General features: G+C 42.4%; 1 protein-coding gene across 6 annotated transcripts in view; it reads right to left on the bottom strand.

The window, feature by feature from the left end:
* The window catches only part of srfb (serum response factor b), a 31,242-nt gene extending 14,087 nt beyond the window's left edge, over nt 1–17,155 (bottom strand). The window contains exons 1-2 of one of the 6 annotated variants that reach the window (XM_047350778.1): nt 16,266–17,155; nt 10,408–10,674 (exon numbers count right to left, since the gene is read on the bottom strand). In XM_047350778.1, the coding sequence (XP_047206734.1) occupies nt 10,408–10,674; nt 16,266–16,904 (906 nt within the window). In that variant the 5' untranslated portion in view covers nt 16,905–17,155. The remainder of the gene's footprint in view (nt 1–10,407; nt 10,675–16,265) is intronic. The other 5 variants (XM_047350773.1, XM_047350775.1, XM_047350774.1 and 2 more) reach the window with 5 other exon arrangements.
* Between the last annotated feature and the right edge of the window lie 2,093 nt (nt 17,156–19,248).

The following is a 19,248-nucleotide window of genomic DNA, read 5'->3' as shown; positions in this document are numbered from 1 at the left end:
AAGAGTACACTGACCCAAACAGGCGTCAGGACCATAATCATTGTAAATGGGAAGCAGGTTGGGATGAAACAAACAATGAATGGTCACAAAAAAAGCTGGTACGGATTGACGAAAGTCGCAAATTGACTCAAGAGTCTCACAATGTCTTATAAAAACACCCCAAGTAATGCAGCTGGATGCAAAGTAGTCACCTGAGAGGCCTTTTTTTTTACTCTGGTGGTATTTCAGGGATCAATAGACTGCTGATAGAAACCAAAGCATGTTTTTAATGGATGGACTGGGGCCCCTCTAATTATCTCCATGTGGTGCATACTAAACAATCTACAAGGAGCAATATGTTGAGATGCTATTAAATTAAACACAGAATTGAGCGATTTTAATGCAGGAGGGAAGCTCAAAACTGATTGGAAGCAACTTTAAAACCGTTAATGACCCAGAGCTAAAGTCAAATCTATATGCTGTGTAATCAGGCTGCTCTGGGGAGGATTTTAAAAAATAATAAAATATATCACCACTACTATTTGGTTGGGTTACTATGACAACTGATCAACCACAGCAAAAAGGCAAAGAAATGATGCAGATGAGATGATCAAAAGAAAAGAGATGTAGCAACACACCGTACGCTAATGTGCAGATCCATTGAACCACCTAGCAGGATGTGTCGTGAGTGGGCTGCATGATGAGAGCAGAGTGGGCACAGGCTGAGACTAAAAAGACCCACGGTGCCACAGTGTACGCACTCACACCAACACTTACCACATGATGCTAATGATGTGTTTAATGGCAGGATGTGAAGAGGCCAGCGTATTAGAAAGCATTTAGGAGGTTACATTTCTGTGTGGGTTCGGTGCTCTGAGGGTCCGACTCCAGGTGATTAAACTTAAACATCGAGATGGCTACACTGGGAAGGGTTAAACTGAGCGACATGCAGTTTATGAAACCTTTTAAAAACGACCCTAAAGCTGGATACATGTTTAAATATTGAAACACTGTACTGCTATACAATCCAAGAGTTCACTTGCAGGTGAAAATATGTGGCTTGGTGGAGTTTTCATGTTAAGGTTCGACACTCCATTCTCCAGAGTTCCCAGTTTGTTTGTGGCCACTTTTAAAGCATCAACACAAAAAGGTCATAATGAGGTTTTCGCAAATATGTCTGCAGTAGTCAGGAACTGGAAATATTCAGTGGGACAAATGTTACAACCCTCCCGTGAAAAACATTTTGATTAATATTTTGGTTTCACAACTACTTGTTTGTTGCCTGTATTGTACTTGGTCTGAAATTGCACTGTGGAGTTTGCCCCAGTTTTCCAGTGTCATTTACAATCTGTCAGCAGTTTGAGGGCAACTTCCAGATGATAACCTTAAAAAAAAAAGAAAAAATAACAACTGGCTTAATCATCAAATATTTTAGTTTTTGAACCAATGTTTGGATCACATTTAGAGTACCTGGCTTTCCTAAACCCCTGCCTCGCACTGAGAGAAGGTCATCAGAAATATAAACTGCTCCACACCAGTATATTAGAAAAAAAGAGGTGTGACTAATCAAGGTTTATCATCTGAGTTAGTGGGTTATCATGTGCGATATCCAATGGCTTAATTGAAAGAGGACTGTGTAGCCAGCTCGTCTTGGCAAACTACTATTGGTTTTTATATGTGACTGATTACATGGGTGAGAGGTGGTTGCTCCGGCAGGGACTCATCTGATAAGACCTTTCAGCCATGCAAGCTTGTAAATGGAGCTACTGTAAAGGCTCTCTGAGCAGCTACGACCTTACCGCAGGCCAGTCAAATCCTAAAGCTCACAATGTGATATAAAGATTTAATTTGAACCTGAAACTCTAAGATGTGTCACCCTTCTCTGGTCTAAAGCAGGTAAAGATGGACTGGCAAGTATAAAGTCCTCTATTAGAAGTAAACATAACCAGAAACTGCACAGCTTAGAGCAGCTAAAAAGGTCAGCAGCTCAGTTCCAGACTCCGTTAGTACAAGGTCCTTCACCGGTTTAGTTAAACAGCAGCTCAAGCGTCAGAGGGGGAGGGACATTCTGAGCGCTCACAGTTGTTCAGCCCGACACAACGCAACAAGAAAACAGAATACATTCATACAGCAGAGTGCGATGCAGCTGCAACCACATCTTCACACTCCCTGGAGACTCTCCAGCTAATATTTAGTAAAACTAACAAAATAAATGGGAGTAATTGGCTCCTGAATAGGCAAGCAGGGGATCAAGGAAGCAGCAAAATCACAGAGGAGAGAGCGAAAATGTGCGCCGGGCTAGGCAGGGGCAGATCAGGGTGGGATACATCACAGGGGACAGAGTAGAAACAGCTGAGGGTACAGACAGCTGGAGAGAAACCTGAGCACCTCTGAGGGGCAAATTAACCCCCTCTAGGCCAGACCAGGCAGCATGGGTGCACTCATAAAGCCCCCCTCGCCGTTCTTGCTTTTTGAGGCTGCACCAAATGTCTCTGCCACCAACCGAGATGCTCAATCTAAACGTTATTTAAGAAAATGGCTAACTGATATGACAATGTCATCATGTTCCAGTTTTCCACTGCTCAGGGGAGAGAGGATCATCTGCTGCTGCTCTGCAGATGTGCCGTCACTGAGGTCCAATCAGTGGCTGGGAGGTTAGCTTGAGAACATGTGCAACGTGGAGTCCTCCTACCTTTAACCAAAGTGTCCAATCTGACTGTCACTATCTGTGTGACCCAGATAGAGAGCTTCCACTGAGCTGCTGCTTTGTTTGACCAGCCTCATGGTCAACTTTCCAGCTCCGAGTCACAGTAATGAAAGTGCATGGTAAGCATAATAACCTGGGCCAATGTAGCATAACGCACCAATCAGGACAGTTCAAGTGGTTTTTGATGTTTAATACCAACAAAATTGTTTTATTAGGTTTTAATCATACCTTTACATGCAGAAGGCATCGACTGTAAAGGAAAGAAAAGGTGCTGCAGGTTGATGGAGGTATAGTGGCTTTCAAAAGTATTTATGCACCCGGAAGTTTTTGGAGGTTTTGTTGCATTTTGTCACGTCGCAACAACAAACCTCAGTGTGCTTTATGTGACTTTTATGTGACAGAATAACAGCTCAAGCGCAGTCAAGAGATGGATGGAAGTGTTTCCTACTGGCTTTAGGTCTGGACTTTGACTGGTCCATTCTAACACATAAACTTTGATTTAAACCTTTCCATCGTAGTCCTGCTGGTGTGTTTAGGGCAGTATCTAACAAGTTCTCTTCCAGGATTGAACTCTGACCCTGCAAAGAAGAGCATCCTTACAGCCTGACGCTGCCACCTGAGATTGATGTGCAGTATTAGTGTTTGGCCACACAGGGTTTTGCTTGTAAGACTAAACATTTTTACTGTGCCTGCTTTGACAAGAGCTTCTTCCACATGTTTGCTGTGTCCCCTACATGGATCATTTCAAAGATTAAGCAGGGATTTCTTCATGCCAAAACTCATAAATGTTATATTTGTGGAGTCGTTGGCTAATAGTTGTCTTGGCATCGGATTTTTTCACCCGAGCGGTGTATCTCTGCAGATTCTGTAGTTACACCATGGACTTCTTGGCTGTTCCTCTGATTACTGTTCTCCTTGTCCGGTCTGTACGTTAAGGTGGAGGGCCACGTTTTGGTGCATTTGTAGTTGATAAAACACACGCTTTCCATTTTGGGGTCAGGTGCTGTGAGATGTTAGGCAAAATATCTCTGAACTACTCTGTTGCTTTATCTATTTGACTAAAGAGGGCCACAAAGGCTCTTCTCTGGCAAACCTACAATATAGCACCAGCTCACCAGTTTGATTTTCAAGCATCAGCTAGGCTGCAGCAAGAGAGGGGAGGGGCTAAGAGTCTGTGTGTCTTCAGTGATGCTATGCAAAGTTTTGCGTTGACTTGGGAAAATTCAAATGACAGTTTTCTTTAATTTCAATGCAAATGAGAATCTTAAAAATATTTTTTGCACTGATTATATCTAAATATTGATTATTTTGCAGCTACAACAGCATACACTCTTGGGAAGGCTTTTCACAAGTCCTAGGTTATGTTCATTACATTTTTCCCATTATTCATTGGATTGCCATATTTTGGCAGAATTTGACCATACAGAGAACATTTCCCCACTGCTCTACAGTAAAGCACACAGACCTGCCAAGAGAAGGCTGCCCACCAAAACTCACCAACTGGGCAAGGAGAGCATTAATCAGAGGCAGAACAGAGACTGAAGGTAACTCTAAAAGGAGTTAGAGACTGGAGTATCTGTTCATAAAACCACAATCAGCCCTACACTCCATAGAGCCGGGCTTTATGGATAAGTGTTCAGAAAAAAGCCATTACTTGGATTTGAAAATAAGACGGCAAGTTTGAAGTTTGCCAAAAGGCATGTATGGAGGAAGGTGATCTAGTCAGACGAGATTAAACTGAACTTTTCAACCACTGACAAAATGTCTGATGCAAACCCAACACATCCAATCGACCCAAGAACACCATCCCCAGTCAAACATGGTGGCGGCAGCATCATGCTGCGGGGATGTTTGTCAGCACCAGGGACTGGGAAAGATGGACGGTGCGATGTACACGGATATTCTTCAGTGAATACCTGTCAGTCTGTCTGGGACAGAGGTTCGCCTTCCAGCAGGACAATGACCTGGAGCATCCCGCTAAAGCAACACTCGAGTGGTTTAAGAGGAAACATTTAAAATGTGTTGGAATGGCCTAGTCAAATTTCAGACCTCAATCCAATCGAGAATCTGTGCTTAGACTTGGATATTGCTGTTCACAAGCAAAAACCCTCCAACATGGAGCAGTTTGGACTGACGTTTTCTGTTAATATGTCCTATTTGTTGTTTGCTTCACAATAAAAAAAAAAATACATCTTCAAAGTTCTGGGCATGTTCTGTAAATGAAATACTGCAAACTCCTAAACAATCAATTTTAATTTCACGTTGTGAGGCAACAAAACATGAACAATGCCAAGAGGGGTGAATACTTCTGCAAGACACAATACTTGCTGTTGGTTGACCAATTTAGAAACCAAAAATATGAGTTCTACATTTTGATGCATCTGACTTAAAAACAAAGGCGAGCACCAATGTGTGCTCGATTATCTGGCTCTTGATTTGTTACGACAGCAAATGATGTCAGAGTTTTATTGTTGAGCAAGTAGAGAAATAACCTGGCAATATTATCCATTTTACAACAGTAAGATTAAACTACAGAGACAAAGATGAAGTCACCGACCTTAAATATTAGTTGAATATTGAGACAGATTTCAGTAAACAAACCAGCAGTCTTATTAAAGCACTCTGGGGGACCTCTTTCAGTTCACTGCGTTTTAAAATAATTTGTTTTCTTTTATTAAACCTTCTCTCCATGTAAAGAAAAAAAGAGAAAAGCCTCCTCTGGCCTTCCGACACTTCACAGATAAAGACACCGTTTCAAAAGAGAATAAATTCGAGTAATTTGGGAAAGAAGGACACAAATGATCCCCTTTTCACGAGGGATTTATTCGCTCCAAGCTGAAGGTGACAACTGGCAGGCTGGTCCAGTGTCGGTGTGAGAGGCCATTGTGCAGTCTACTGGTGACTGGCCCTCTTCTAATCTCCCATTTGCTGGCTCCCATCTCCCAGTTTGTCACCCTGCCAGCAACATGGAATTTGCAGCTCCATTTGGGACTGCTAAAAAAGGCAAGGCAGCCCAAGTGGAGGAGGTGCAGCCAATGGCGACTGACCTGTCCAGTTGCTTGCTGTAAAATAAGGGGGTGGAAGTGGGGGTGGGGGTGGGGGGTGACATCATGTTGCTTTCCTCCCCTACTCACACATGCAACACACTGCATATGCATTTATAAGTGTTTCAACAGCATCAAGCGTCAATTGTGTCACTGAGGCTCTTTAAGACCGGCCGTGGGTTACTCAAGGCGCAGGTCTTGATCTGGATTTTTTCTGGTTAGTTAGGCAATTCAAGCTGTTTTACAACTAAACTCCAGGAGGGTTTTAGCAGCAATGACACAGACAGCCCGACCAGTAGTGAGGATGAGGAGGGAAGAGGGGAATGGAGTGAGATAATGAGATAATTCACAGCAGAGCCGGATATGTATGAGTTTGGGACTGGTTATCCCTACCCAGGACTGCACAATATTAGGAAAACGTGATATCTGCTGCAATGAACCCAATTTTTCTCACTCTCGATTCTTTTCCCTCACCGTGATGTCCTTCACCACTCCTGAGCTTTAGCATCTTGGCCACTAAAATCAATGTCCATCCATCCAGACAAAATATACCATCGATAAGCAGCACATGAATAAAATGGCAACAGAAACACGATGCTTACCAAATCAAAGATATCAAAGACTTTGATTAACTGTACAAATTGTAATATAAGACACAAATAATCTGAATTAATAAATTTAAAAAAAGCCTTGCCTGGCTACTGCAACATCTATAAAATTAAGAAGTCAATTAAATGGGACCTGTGTGACAACATGAAGTAGGCTAAAAAGATCTCAAAAAGCACGAAGCATGTCCCAATCTAAAGAAACGATCTGAAACAAAGCAACTGACATCTATTAATCTGGAAAGGGTTACAAAGCCATGTCTGAGGTTTTGGGACTCAGTCTCACCCTTCTAGATGATCTCCAGCAGAATGTATAGCTGACCAGCAAAAAAACGGGGTCTCCAGGTTCCTTTCTGAACAACTAGTTTGGAGAAGGATTACAAAAATATCACTATACTTAAGCAAATGTCTGCATACTACATTAAATGTATGCAAACATATTGATTAAATATATAATAAATTTACCTGAAAGAAAAAAGTAATGGTAAAATTGATCTTACAGGGAAACTTCCACCTTAATATTGTATTTTCACAAACATTAAAATTCTGTCAGTCGACATTAAAAGCAGCCGAAAACTAAAACCCTACACTAAACACTGCTGCAGCAGTCGGTATCAAAAAGGAAACAGCTGGGAAATATACCGTCTTCTGTTTTATTGTTCAGGGGTACAAGGGGAAAACGTCCAGTTTGGCTTTCTAAAAAGATTTTAAAAATCACCTCCTAGAACCTGGAAAGCCGTTTTCCATTGTTTCCAGTCTGAAATACAAACTTAGCTAAGCTGGCGCAGCAGTCAGTGAAAAGGAAGCATTAACCTATACTACTATAGACATGATCTGAAGTGAGGTGCTCACTGTATCATAACCTTAAGTAGAAATACCACTGAATTTGCACAGAAATTAAAGAAATAAATGTTTATTTAAAAAAGGCAGAAAAGCAACAACTATCCCTGCTGCTAAAATACCATATTGATTAATACAGTTCTTATAATGTTGCTAAAACTTATTTATTGCCATTTTCTTTTTTGGTTTTTTTTTATAAGTCAAGGCAAAGAAACACTCGCTAAATTCAGTAGTATCTTTAAAGTGCTTATTCCACATAATAAACCTTTTTGCCATTCTGGTCCTAACAGAGTACCACTGAGAATGAAACAAGATAACATTGGTCATTTATTAGGCAATTTGTGTTTTCCTACCACTTCAAATATATACTAACAGCTGCATTGGTGCTTCTTGGAAGCAAGGGGGAGCTGTAGTAGTCATCCGTCAGCAAGCTGACCGGCAGGGCACAGGAGCAGGTGTGGGTTCTCTGCATTAAATCGATACTTCAAACGGCCAGAGGAAACTCCGGTCATTCTTTTATTTATCGTAGATTTCAAACAACGTAAAAGGATGTAGGGACAGTATAATGGAAAGTTTTAGTGGTTTTGAAACAGTGACTTTTTAAAAGCCCTGGTGAACCTCGGAGTAAACGTTGTGGTTTGCAACAGACATGGGCCCGATACTGACATCCACCATAAATATTTTCAAATGTCCATATTTCGTTTTGTAAAGGAAATGAACAGCTGTCATTTTTCAGCCAGCTGACTGGCAGTGTGCATTAGTTGGGGGGAGGGGGTCTGTTGCCCTTCTACACAGCAGGTTTTAAGACAGAAACTTCTTAAAATCTACCTAAAACACCACAGGCAAGAACATCTCAGCAGCACCGTTTCTATCATCCCAACATTTTGTGTTCACAGCAATAATTCATGTCTACTTATCTCCTAAACCTTATTTTCTTCCTTCCAAAAAGTTCTCCACCTCCCCCACCAGCCCCTGCAAACTGAATTGTTTAGACTAACTTGGTCTGTATGCATGACACGCTGCTCTCATGCTGGACAGAGTCCAGACGCTCACACAGCAGCAACCATACGATGGACCCACTGCACTGAAATGATCCGTCAAGAATTGTATCCACCTGCCCCGTCTCAGCCATAACAGCGCAGATCCAGACATGGATCAAACGCATAAATCTTCTGTGTGAGGGTTCACGGGATTCAAGCAGCACTCATAGCTGCGGAGGCGAGAGGCCACCGGCAACAGCATCCCTGCCAGCCACCTAAATAGACGCCCCGTGAAGCAGGACAACCGGTATTGGTGAAATGTTTCCAGCAAACTCGCTGATATCTGCATCCGAAGCCCCCCCACTGTATCGCTGAACGAGACGGTTTAGGGGTGGGGGGTGGAGTGGAGGGTCGAAATCACAGGACTCCAAAGACAGCTGCAGCTTATAAGGAATGCAAGGGGCCTCAGCCAAGAGTGCAGGCAGGGAAACCATACCATATATGGCAACAGAGGCAGAATCTAATTTTTATCAATGAGCGGAGCGGGCATGAGTGGATTAACATGCAAAGGTTGAGCTCCCATCCCTGACGGGAGTCTGGTACGCATTAGTTGGCGCCCTGCGAAAGCAGCGGGTGGGCAAATGGGGCCCGCAAGTGTCCGTCTTCAGAGGTACACACTTAAGCTGTGCAAACAGTGGAGGGAATATCAGCTCCAGGCACGCGATTGCACAAAAGGTGCAAACGGCAAGACACATAAGTTTACTGCTGCAGATTAAACTGCAAAAATTAGATATTTTAGGACTTTAATTCAATGTTATGTACATAAAGTACCTTAAACTATAACACTTAGCATGTGAAAGTGACAACCTTCAGTGTAACGTACTGGGATTTGTTGCAACAGACCAACACAAAATAGCACAAAATAGTGAAGGTGAAAATATTGTATTCAGTCCCTTTTACTCCGATGCACCTAAATAATGTCCAGTGTAACCAACTGCCTTCAGCATAAATACAGCTTTTATTAGGTTTTATTTTAAAAATCCAAATAAAATATTTTGTTAACTTAAAAGATTCAGGGGTAGGGGTAGTTTTGCAAGACAGTGTGAAGTTTTAATGTGTGAGCCTGCTCAGATTGAGTTTAAAAGTCTCAAAATGTTCTCTAAGAAACATACACAGATCCATCTATGAAAGTAATTGCCTCTGTAGAGCTGGGTAATTGTTTCTTTATCCTAACACAGCCCAGACCTGCGAGGGTTTATCTTTAGGAGGAGTGTTTTTTCTGGGTGAGGAGTGGTCACAGAGTCAATGTGTTAGAGACTAGTCCCTTCACATAAGGTGGTTAATTCTTTAAATATTCATATCTGACTCCGTCTTTGGTCTACAACCTTATAAGGAAGTACTGAGACTTTTTCTCAGCTCAATAAAATAGTTTGGTGGTAAAACCCACAATGCCTTGTAAACGTCTCCACTGGCCTTTGAGTTTTTGAACATGTTACATTACAACAACAAAGGTTACTGTATTCATTTAGGTTTATATGTGATAGACCAACCATAAAGCAGCTAGTGATTGTGAACATAACAGAATTTTTGTTTTCCTAAAAATCTGGAAAAGCACAACATGCATTTGTTGCCCATTCACTCTGACACAAATGTTAATCTCAGGATAAATCCAGCTGCTCAGTGAAGGCCTCAGAGGTTTATCAGAGAACCAACAGCATCATGAAGACCAAGGAACACACCACAGAAGTCAGGGAGAAAGTTGTGGAGATGGTTTAAGCCTCAGTTACACATGGTGGTGGCAGCATCATGCTGTGGGGATGCTTTACTTCAGCAGGGAGAGGGAAGATGGTTGGGAGGGGGGGTGAAATACAATTGCACTCTGCACTTTTCTGATTGTCTTATTCTCCTTTTTTCATAAAAATCCCAAATATAACACATTCAAGCTTATGGATGTAATATGAAAACTGGAAAAAGGTACAAGGTACTTTTGCAAGGTAACAGAGACTTTTCACAGGCAAAAGCTCCAAAATTGTTTAAAATCCAACTTTTTATTCTCTGCAGCTGCTAGTCAGCTTGATATATCTCCTCTTCTTGCATGCTGGCCATTTCTTAAAGACATTTCTTACAATTTTCATCAGTCACTCTCTACAGTGCCTCATCCGCTATTCTTTAAACTCGCTCTGTAATTCATCTCTCCAAGAGCGAGCAACACGGAGACACGCACTGAATCAGAACCACTTATGTGTTTTCACCTTCGTGTCACCCATGCTCTCCGACTCAGACACCTGGTAGGTGAGATCCGTCTCCTCGAAGCCTGTAGCGCTCATGCGCTGGTCCATGGAGGGGTCGGAGCGCGGCGGCGAGTCCGGCGAGTTAAGGCATGTCTGGATCAGGGCTTTGCCCGTTTCACTCGTGATCATGGGCTGGAGTTTCCGGGTTGCGAAAGTGTAGACGTGACCCGTTTCGCTGGCCACCAACAGCAAAACCTGGGTTCCCGTCAGGGTGGAGAGTTCATAGGCCTGGGGAGAGATAAATTGGGAACAGTGAGCCATTTGACCGAGACATCAAAAAATATAGTTCACCAAATTTGGACTTCCTTTTGATGAATTATTCTTAGCAGTGAAGGGAATATAAAAGATTCCCAACATGAACCAGTGGAAAAACAGCACAAACAAAAAGGGCCAGTGCAATTTATAAATACTCCTGTAGCGAACTGTGACGTATTACACGAATCTGAAGATAAGACTCCGAGAATAGAGAGTGTGATATAGATGTGAGACAGCAAAGGGTTTGTTTGCAGAAGCAAGGGGAGGGGGATATTAGCACTCCAAATGACTGAGAAACCATTCTTCAAACAGAGGTAGACTGCGCTGCCTTATCATTCATTATACAGCATGCAGATGTTCACAGAGGGAAGGACGGGAGCATCCAAATTTCACTTCGTGCAACACGTAGAAACAAAATAACTCCTGAAGCTGCACTCAGGGTGAACTCCTCAGAAATCCTTTTAAACTAAACAAGTCATCAGGTATATGGAGGGTGCTCCTGGTGATGTGAAAGAAGTGTCATTACCACCGCCTGGGCATACACGCTGCATCCAGAGCGAGCAGACAGATGAGCCATTGTACGTTGGAGTGCAGTCCTCTGTCAGACTGAGCGAGGAGATGAATCACATTTAAATGAAAGAGTTTTATTGAGCAGTAATAAAACCATACATCTCAGCTCTCTCACGCTCAGCCTCCTTAAGCATCGTGTCCATCAAAGGTCCTGCCGTACACCAGCACACAGAACTGTATAGCTCCACTCGATGTTCTCTACCAACATATCCCTTGAGAAGCTGTGAGTTTGACCAACCCAGAGTGCCTCAGTTCTTTTTAGCCAACTATTGAAGTGAAGGTCATTAAGCATTTCTACAGTGGTGAGCATTTTACCGTGGAGGAGGAAGAGGGAATGACGGACTGATGGGTAAATGGACAACCGCTGACCAACCAGGTGGTTGGAGAAACTGACAGGCGGTTAGACAGACAAGCCAATGGTAGGGTAACATGACAGGAAGTTGGACAAACTCATGAGGTGTTGGTTGAATGGCCAGTTGGCCAGACGGATAGACAGAAATCGCGAGTTAGACGGACTGACAAAATGAAGGGCATCTAGACAGACAGCTGGTTGGACAGACCGGTGGTTAGATGGATGGACAAAATGACAGGTGACCGGTTGGACAGATGGATAATCAAACTGATGAGTGGATGGAAGGACAGACGGTGATGAACGGGATGCAGTTTTAATGCAACCTGGTCCTCTGCTGCACTGAAACAGGTCAGTAAAGTTAGTTTCTGAAACAGCACCCATCTGCAGGCCTTTGGTTTTACACGTTGTTGCAATGTTAAATTTTTGGGAGCCCTAAAATCCCCAACTTGGACTCATCCCTGAACTGGGCTAAACTTTTAGAAACGTGTTCTTGCCCGTAGTCCAATTTCAGGTCCTCACCATGAAATATTTCAGGTTGTAGTTTGATTAACTTCTTATAAATATACATTTATTCTAGCAGCAACACCAGTTAAAAAGGGGTTCCTGTGTACGTTTTGCAGAGATTATGAGGAGAAATATGAATATAAACAGATCAAAGTCAAAAACAAACTAAAACATTAAGAAAATGGTGGGAAAGGTTTCCTTTAAACCCAGCAGGACCATCACAATATGTCCCTGTAGAAGACAGGAATTATGGAGACAGTTTAAATACATTTCCCAAATGATTTTTGGGGCTCAACAGAAACTTTAATAATAATTAATCCATGAACTTTAATAACTAATTTCATGAAAACTATTATCGTTTGGATAAGCGGAAGACGACGAGTACGAGTATTATCGGTTGGACTTCTCTGACTGAGCTGACAGGATTTGGTCATTAGTTGGTCCTTCCACAGTTTTGTGCAATTATGCTTCCTGGAACAGCAAGGTAAATCAGTAATGAAAACATCTATTAGTGGCAGTAATTTGTCTTCATAACATCCTAAAACAAACACAATATGTTTTCTAACTGAACAAAACAAGACTGGAGAAAATATTCACCCTACTGGTTGGAATAATCTGTTTTTTATGAAACCCAAGTGTGGTTGGGTTATTCCTTCAGCTCTATTCCTGCAAATCCCTTGCATCACTTTTCCTTTTGGAAAACCTGAAGGCAAAACATTCATTCAGGCGAGCTGAGCAACGTTTTTAACCATTATGTTGTGCATAGTGGTGAAACTTTGCTACTGGGACACTGAAACAGAATGCAGCTGTATTTAGATTTGGATATAGTGCTTGGAAATATTAATTCCTGTGGGACTTTACACATTATTTCAGGTTGCAACAAAAAAAGGGTTTTATTAGAAAAACATTACATTTATGTGCAACACAAAGTATTGCTCAAATCTGAGGTGGAAAGAAAGGGATTTTTTAAATTTTTGGAATGGCGTGCATTTAGATTGAGCTACTCTGAGTCAACACCTTTCACTGCTGTTTCACAGCTCCAAATGTCAGACAGCTCACAGCCTGTCGGGACTTTGACCTGTAGCAGTCAAAGTCCAGCTACAGGTCTGGACTTTGACTGAGTCATTCTAACACACAAATGTGCTTTGGTCTAAACCAGTCCTTTGCAGTTCTGGCTGTATGTAGAGCGTCGTCCTGCTGGAAGGTGAACCTCGGCATCAGTCTCAATTCCTTTTTTAAGCCTCTAAACAGGTTTTCATCCAGGATCCCCATATTCAGCTTGATCCATCATTCCAGTCAACTAAACTCTAATTAGCTTTTCTGTCACTGCTGAAGAGAAAAAAATCCCCGCAGCATGATACTGCCACCGCCATGTTTCCCCATGGAGAGGGTATGTTCAGGGGGATATGATTGATAAAGCGCTATACAAGTACAAGCCATTTACCATTTAAACTTCAACCTTTTAGATAATGGATTGAACAGTGTCTATGAGATGTTCATAGCTTTCTAACCCTGCTCTAAACTTGTCCACAACTTTCTCCCTGAGCTGTCCGATGTGTTCCTTGGTCTTCATGATGCAGTTTGTTCATCAATGTCCTTCACAGAATCACTGTATTTATGCGGAGATTAAATTACAAAACAGGCTGACTTCGTTTACAAAATTAGGTGACTTCTGAAGGCAATTTTACCTAGGGGTATCAGAGTAAAGGGGGCTGAATGCCTGTCTGGATTAATTGCAAGCAAACCCTTCTCTAAACAATGCAACAGAGTAAAGTTACCAAGAGTAGTTCAAGACTGTCTCCATGCATACAAGCTAAAGCATGTAGAGTATAGGGAAGGGAGGATGTGGGCCTATCCTGTGTTCACTGCATCCTTCAAAACCGAGTTCTTCCTTGTTAAAGACTAAACTACTAGAAACCTGCCCACTCCACCCACTTGTCAGTTTCTATCAAGCCTGGCATAAGTGTGGGCAACTATTTAAAAAAAATAAAAAACTTCCCTCCTCACATTGTATCAAATAGTGTTCATGTTGCCAAGAACCTACATAAAGACACTTCAGTTTCCACGACAACAGTCTGGGAAAACGTTAAAAAAGAAACAAAAAAAGCAGCAGAGAGTAAACCGCGCTGGCGCCTCAAACAAACATTCAACTTAAAGTGTTTTAACCTATAATAAAAAGATGCTCATCACTACTGAACAGTAAAATAACTACAGACGCCGTTTCCCAATAATGCACTTTGAATGAGTTGCAGCAGAGCCGGTTCAAGGCTATACGGGGCCCAAAGCTATATGGAGTCCTGAACACAACTTGATCTGTGGTTCTTCCTGCTGCCATAAGCCCCATCATGTTCAATTATAAATGCATTACAAATCAAATACAACCATCATAACAATAGTTCTTACTTCTGCAGTAGAGAGAATCTAGAACGCAACAACCAACAGCATAGCATGTACCTTCATTCACATTGAGTTCAATTAATAATAAAAAAAATAAATTAATAAATAATCATGGAAAGGTCAGGAATACGTGCTTTGATGCATAATGGGATTTTTTTTTTTTGGCTGGATTCAAAACTATTTCTGTCCTTCTTTGATAGAGGAAACATTTGTGTTTTGTGTCTGAGAGAGAAGGATAGGAAAAACTATATCGGTATTGACCAGTAAAAGCCCGATCGGTGCATCTCCAGCAAATATGTTGATGCTTTGCAAAACTGTCCAACAGCTGTTAGCACATACGGACTAATGTTGCTTTCTGCCACATGGCCCTGCTTCACGGTGACGGAGGGAACAGCCTGTGCACTGATGCAGCTGAAAGGGTCTTCTTTTGAGACTGTAAAGTGTGCTATGTGGGAACATCTGCACAAGTGTGTCAGGTTATTTGGAAATTTGAGTGTGTGTGTGTGTGTGTTAGTTGGAGGGTTGAGCATGGTCATAAATAGATCTGTCATTGACCAAATCTATTTACAGCCCATTGACTTCCTTGCACCCACTGAGTCACATTGTGGCACAACGGTTTCCTTACAAGAAATGGACTGCTTCGCTCCTGGTTAGAATCTTGTCAATACTCGGTTCACCAATAAACACTTTTTTTTTTTTTTAAATCTAAACCAAACTGATATGTTAACTCTATGTAAGCCTGAGTGTACAGCATCTAGAAAAAAAAAACATTCCTTCCCCTTCAGATTCTTCTTTTTGTCACCTTACAACCACAAACCTGTATTTTACTGGGGTTTCCTGTGATAGACAAACACAAAGTAGTGCATGCCTGAAGTGGAAGGAACATGGTTTTCAAAATGTTTCACATATAAAATCTGAAAAGTGAGAAATGCATTTGTTTTCAGACCCTTTTACTCCAATCCCCAAAATAAAATCCAAGTGTCGAACAAATCACATACACTGTTCACTCCATCATCTGAAAACGGTGTATGGAAAACACAGCAAGCCTGCACATGGCCATGCACCTAAACTAATAGCAATCTTCAGAGAAGCAGCCAAGAGGCCCATGGTAACTCGAGAGGAGCTGCAAAAATCCACAGCTCAGGTGGGAGAAGCAGCAAGTGCAGAAGTTTTAACAGGAAGACGTGCAAGGAACACAGCAAACGTGGAAGACGTTCTGGTCAGACGAGGCCAAAGTGAAACTGTTTGGCCTACATGCAGAAAAATGACACTGCGCATCACCCTAAACACAGTATGCCCCCCCCATGACACATGGTGGCCGAGGTTCACCTTCTAGCAGGACAACGACGCTCAACATACAGCCAGAGCTGCAAAGGAATGGTGCAGACATAAATTCAATTAGGCATCTGTGGGAATCCTTGAAAACTGATGTTCACAACCGCTGGCAATCCAACCTAACTGAGCCTGAGGTGATTCGCAAAGAATGGACAAATATTTGTCTCCAGGAATGCAAAGTTGGTGGAGACATGCTCCACTTTTCAGATTTTTACAGTAAAAATGTTGATATCTCTACTTCCTAATTATACAGCATTTTAGTCAATCACAGAAGCACCAGTTAAACACAATAAAGTTTGTGATGGTAAGGAGACGGAATGTGGGAAACTTTTGCAAGGCACTGTAGAAGGACGCTGAGACAAGCAACGTCAAACATTAAATTAAATGTTACCCTCACAGGACTTACCTTTTTCATAATGCCCGTCTTCCTCTTGCTGAACGTGGTGTAGCGTCTCAACTTATTATCGATAAATTCCATCTTTATTTTTACCCGCCCACGTGTTTTCTTCCCCGGCTTTGCCCCGGCAACTCCTCCGGTCACCATGCCGTACCCTCCAGGGGGTACTCCCAGCTCTTGCCCCGCCGCCGCCGCCCCTTCCATCTCCCCCCTCTCCCGCTTCACCCCTCTCCTGCTGTCCCCAAGTGAACCCACTGGGTCATCCTCGTCTCCGGAGTCAGAATCATTATCCGAGCCGCTGCATATAGGAGCATTGTCCCGGTCCGGTTCGAAGCGGGCTCCATGGGGCAGCAACACCCCGGTGTTTAACCCCACAATGCCTCCCTGGACGGCTTGCTGCAGGGGGATTAACCCAGCCCCGTTCCCCGGTTTCACCCCTCTGGAACCCCCTGGTCCGTTTGCCCCCAGCATCCCGGCAGCCTCCCTCTCCGCCTGTCGCCCAGCAGTTCCGCCGCTCTCACCGGCCCCCGGTAAGGCTTGACCCGCTCGGACCAAAACGGGACGAATCCCCGGTCCGTGTCCCGTAGCAACCCTGCCCGATGCGGACCCGTTTCCAGATGGTGCCGATCCGACTTGGCTGGGTAACATTATATTCACAGAAATTAGTCTCTGAACGCCAGCCAGAGAAGCTGGAGCTTGTCGAACCGCGAGGGACTGATAAAGCGCATACACGTCCGGGCCACTAAATGTAAACAAACCGGGTCAGATGACAGATTATGGAGTCCAGGAAACAACCGATACAAACTTTACAAACTGATGCTGCCCCAAGACCCGTAAACCCCGGATCAGTAAGGCTCAACCTCCTCCTCTATTTCCAAAACTCCGAGCACTTTCTCAAAAAGGAAAGCGCGAAGAACGTCGCGCATAAGCCTGCGCCACGTCAGCTAGTCCGTACTCGGAACTCATAAAAACAAACATTCACATCAATCGAGTCGTGCACATACATCAACATTTACTTGTATTTTATTAGATGTCCATCTACTCCTGGTCCAGAAGCGAATACAACAACCTATTTTCAAAATACCGCATTTAACAGCGGAGTGATACAACAACCGGGGAACTACTTCCCTCCTTATAAAGAGATACGTTTCCTTATTTGGTGCTGTCTCTCCTTATTTGGTGAGTCACAGCTTGCCCTATTGATTGGCTGAGGATTATCTGAATAGCGCTGTGATTGGTCGACGAGGCACACTCATTACAAAAAATACCAACGTGGTTGCGCTAATGTCAACGTCACCGTGGAAAAGCAGGGACAACAAAATAGTGGCAATAATAGAAAAATAACTAAAAGTAAAAATATCATGCGGGTAATACAAAGTAACGAAGTCCGACCTAGAAACTATGTTTGCTAAAAATGTCTTCATGCCAAAACTTGACTTCAACCTGGACAGCTAAGACCTTAAGCAGCACTGCAATACTGAAAAGCTTTTTGCTGAAGACGATGGCTATTCACAAAGAGCTGTAGCCAATTATATTTGATAGGAAGTTTTGTGGAAGGATGAAGTTTTCTATAGGTTCTAATAAGGTACAATATAGTTGCATAACAGTACACATATTGTGTCTTGTCCACCTGGAAAACAGTTTTTCTAAAATGATCTTTGCATTTGTTCTTTCCAAAAGGTTTCTTATAAACATGGCACCCTTTCTAGAAATGTTGTTTTTCCAAAACAAAAGTACCCCAAATGCTATAGCAACTATGCCAGGTCACTATGCCAATACGACATGTGCTCCATCTGACATGCCTGTGGTCCAGAGTTAGGGTAAAGATGGGACTATGGCATTGTTGTTTTTAAATAGGTTCATATTGTTGCTGATTCATATGTAATTTTGTATCTGTGGAGAGCTTCCCTTAGAGGTATTATCAAAAAGTTTGAAGTCAACTGAAAGACGATGCATTGTTTTTTGATATGTCAAAAATTACCAAATTCCCAGCTAATAGTTCCTTGGGGAATCACCGAAATGATCCTCGTTTTGATCACCTTGCTGCATATTTTGTATTAAATAGGTTCATATTTGTCATCTACATACAAATCTTTATTTTCTTATAAGTTTTCTGTGGAAACTTATAAGTACTTTGTTTCCAAAACCACCATTTATTAGGAAAAATCAAGTACTTTTGCACCCCCAAAACCAAATTGCCCTGTTTTCCTCGACAACCTGATCAATAACTAATATTTAATAAAACAGCAAGGATGCTTAAGAATGACATCATCAGCTTTTCAACATATATATAGTTGATATAGAGTCAGAAAGGAGGGAGTTCAATTAATTTTGTAGGTCATCAAAGCAACCACAGAAAATTGACAATTATTTATTTAAAAACTGTTACATCAAAATTACTAACCATGTTGCTAATATGTCAAGTTTAAATCCTAAAACATAAACGTTTTGTTTTTGATTTAAACCAATTATACGGCTACACAATGGCACAGTTGCAAGCACTGTTGGGATTTGAACCCAGCTTGGCACATTGTTCTCCTTGTGCAAATGTTGGATCTTTCCAGGTACTCTGGTTTCCTCCCACAGTTCAAAAACATGTCTGTTAGGTTTAACTGGTTCTAACTTCTCCTTAGGAGCGAGTGTGTGAGTGCATGGTTGTTTGAGCTGTGTGTCTCTGTGTTGCCCTGCGATGGACTGGCGGGTGTACCCCGCCTCTCACCCAATGATGGAGGTGGGCATCAGCCCCTCGGCCAAAATGCAATGATAACCGGGTGTAGACTATGGATGGATGAAATTTAGCTGCTCTCGGGGGCCCCCTGCTGGTGGTTTAGGGGCCCTCAGCATTTGCTTAGTTTGCTGATGCATCAGACTGACAATGATGCTGTGCAATAATCTAGAATCTAAGCCTACTCCTCGTTTCTTTTCTTTGTAAACAATGGAAAGCAAAGTCTGATTTGTTAAGGTAGTCAAAGCACCTTGTCATGTCATGATT

This window comes from Girardinichthys multiradiatus, chromosome 22 (genome assembly GCF_021462225.1).
Source record: "Girardinichthys multiradiatus isolate DD_20200921_A chromosome 22, DD_fGirMul_XY1, whole genome shotgun sequence".
NCBI classification, from domain to species: Eukaryota; Metazoa; Chordata; class Actinopteri; order Cyprinodontiformes; family Goodeidae; genus Girardinichthys; species Girardinichthys multiradiatus.
The sequence above is the reverse complement of the archived record's forward strand: the minus strand, read 5'-3'. Positions and strand labels throughout refer to the sequence as shown.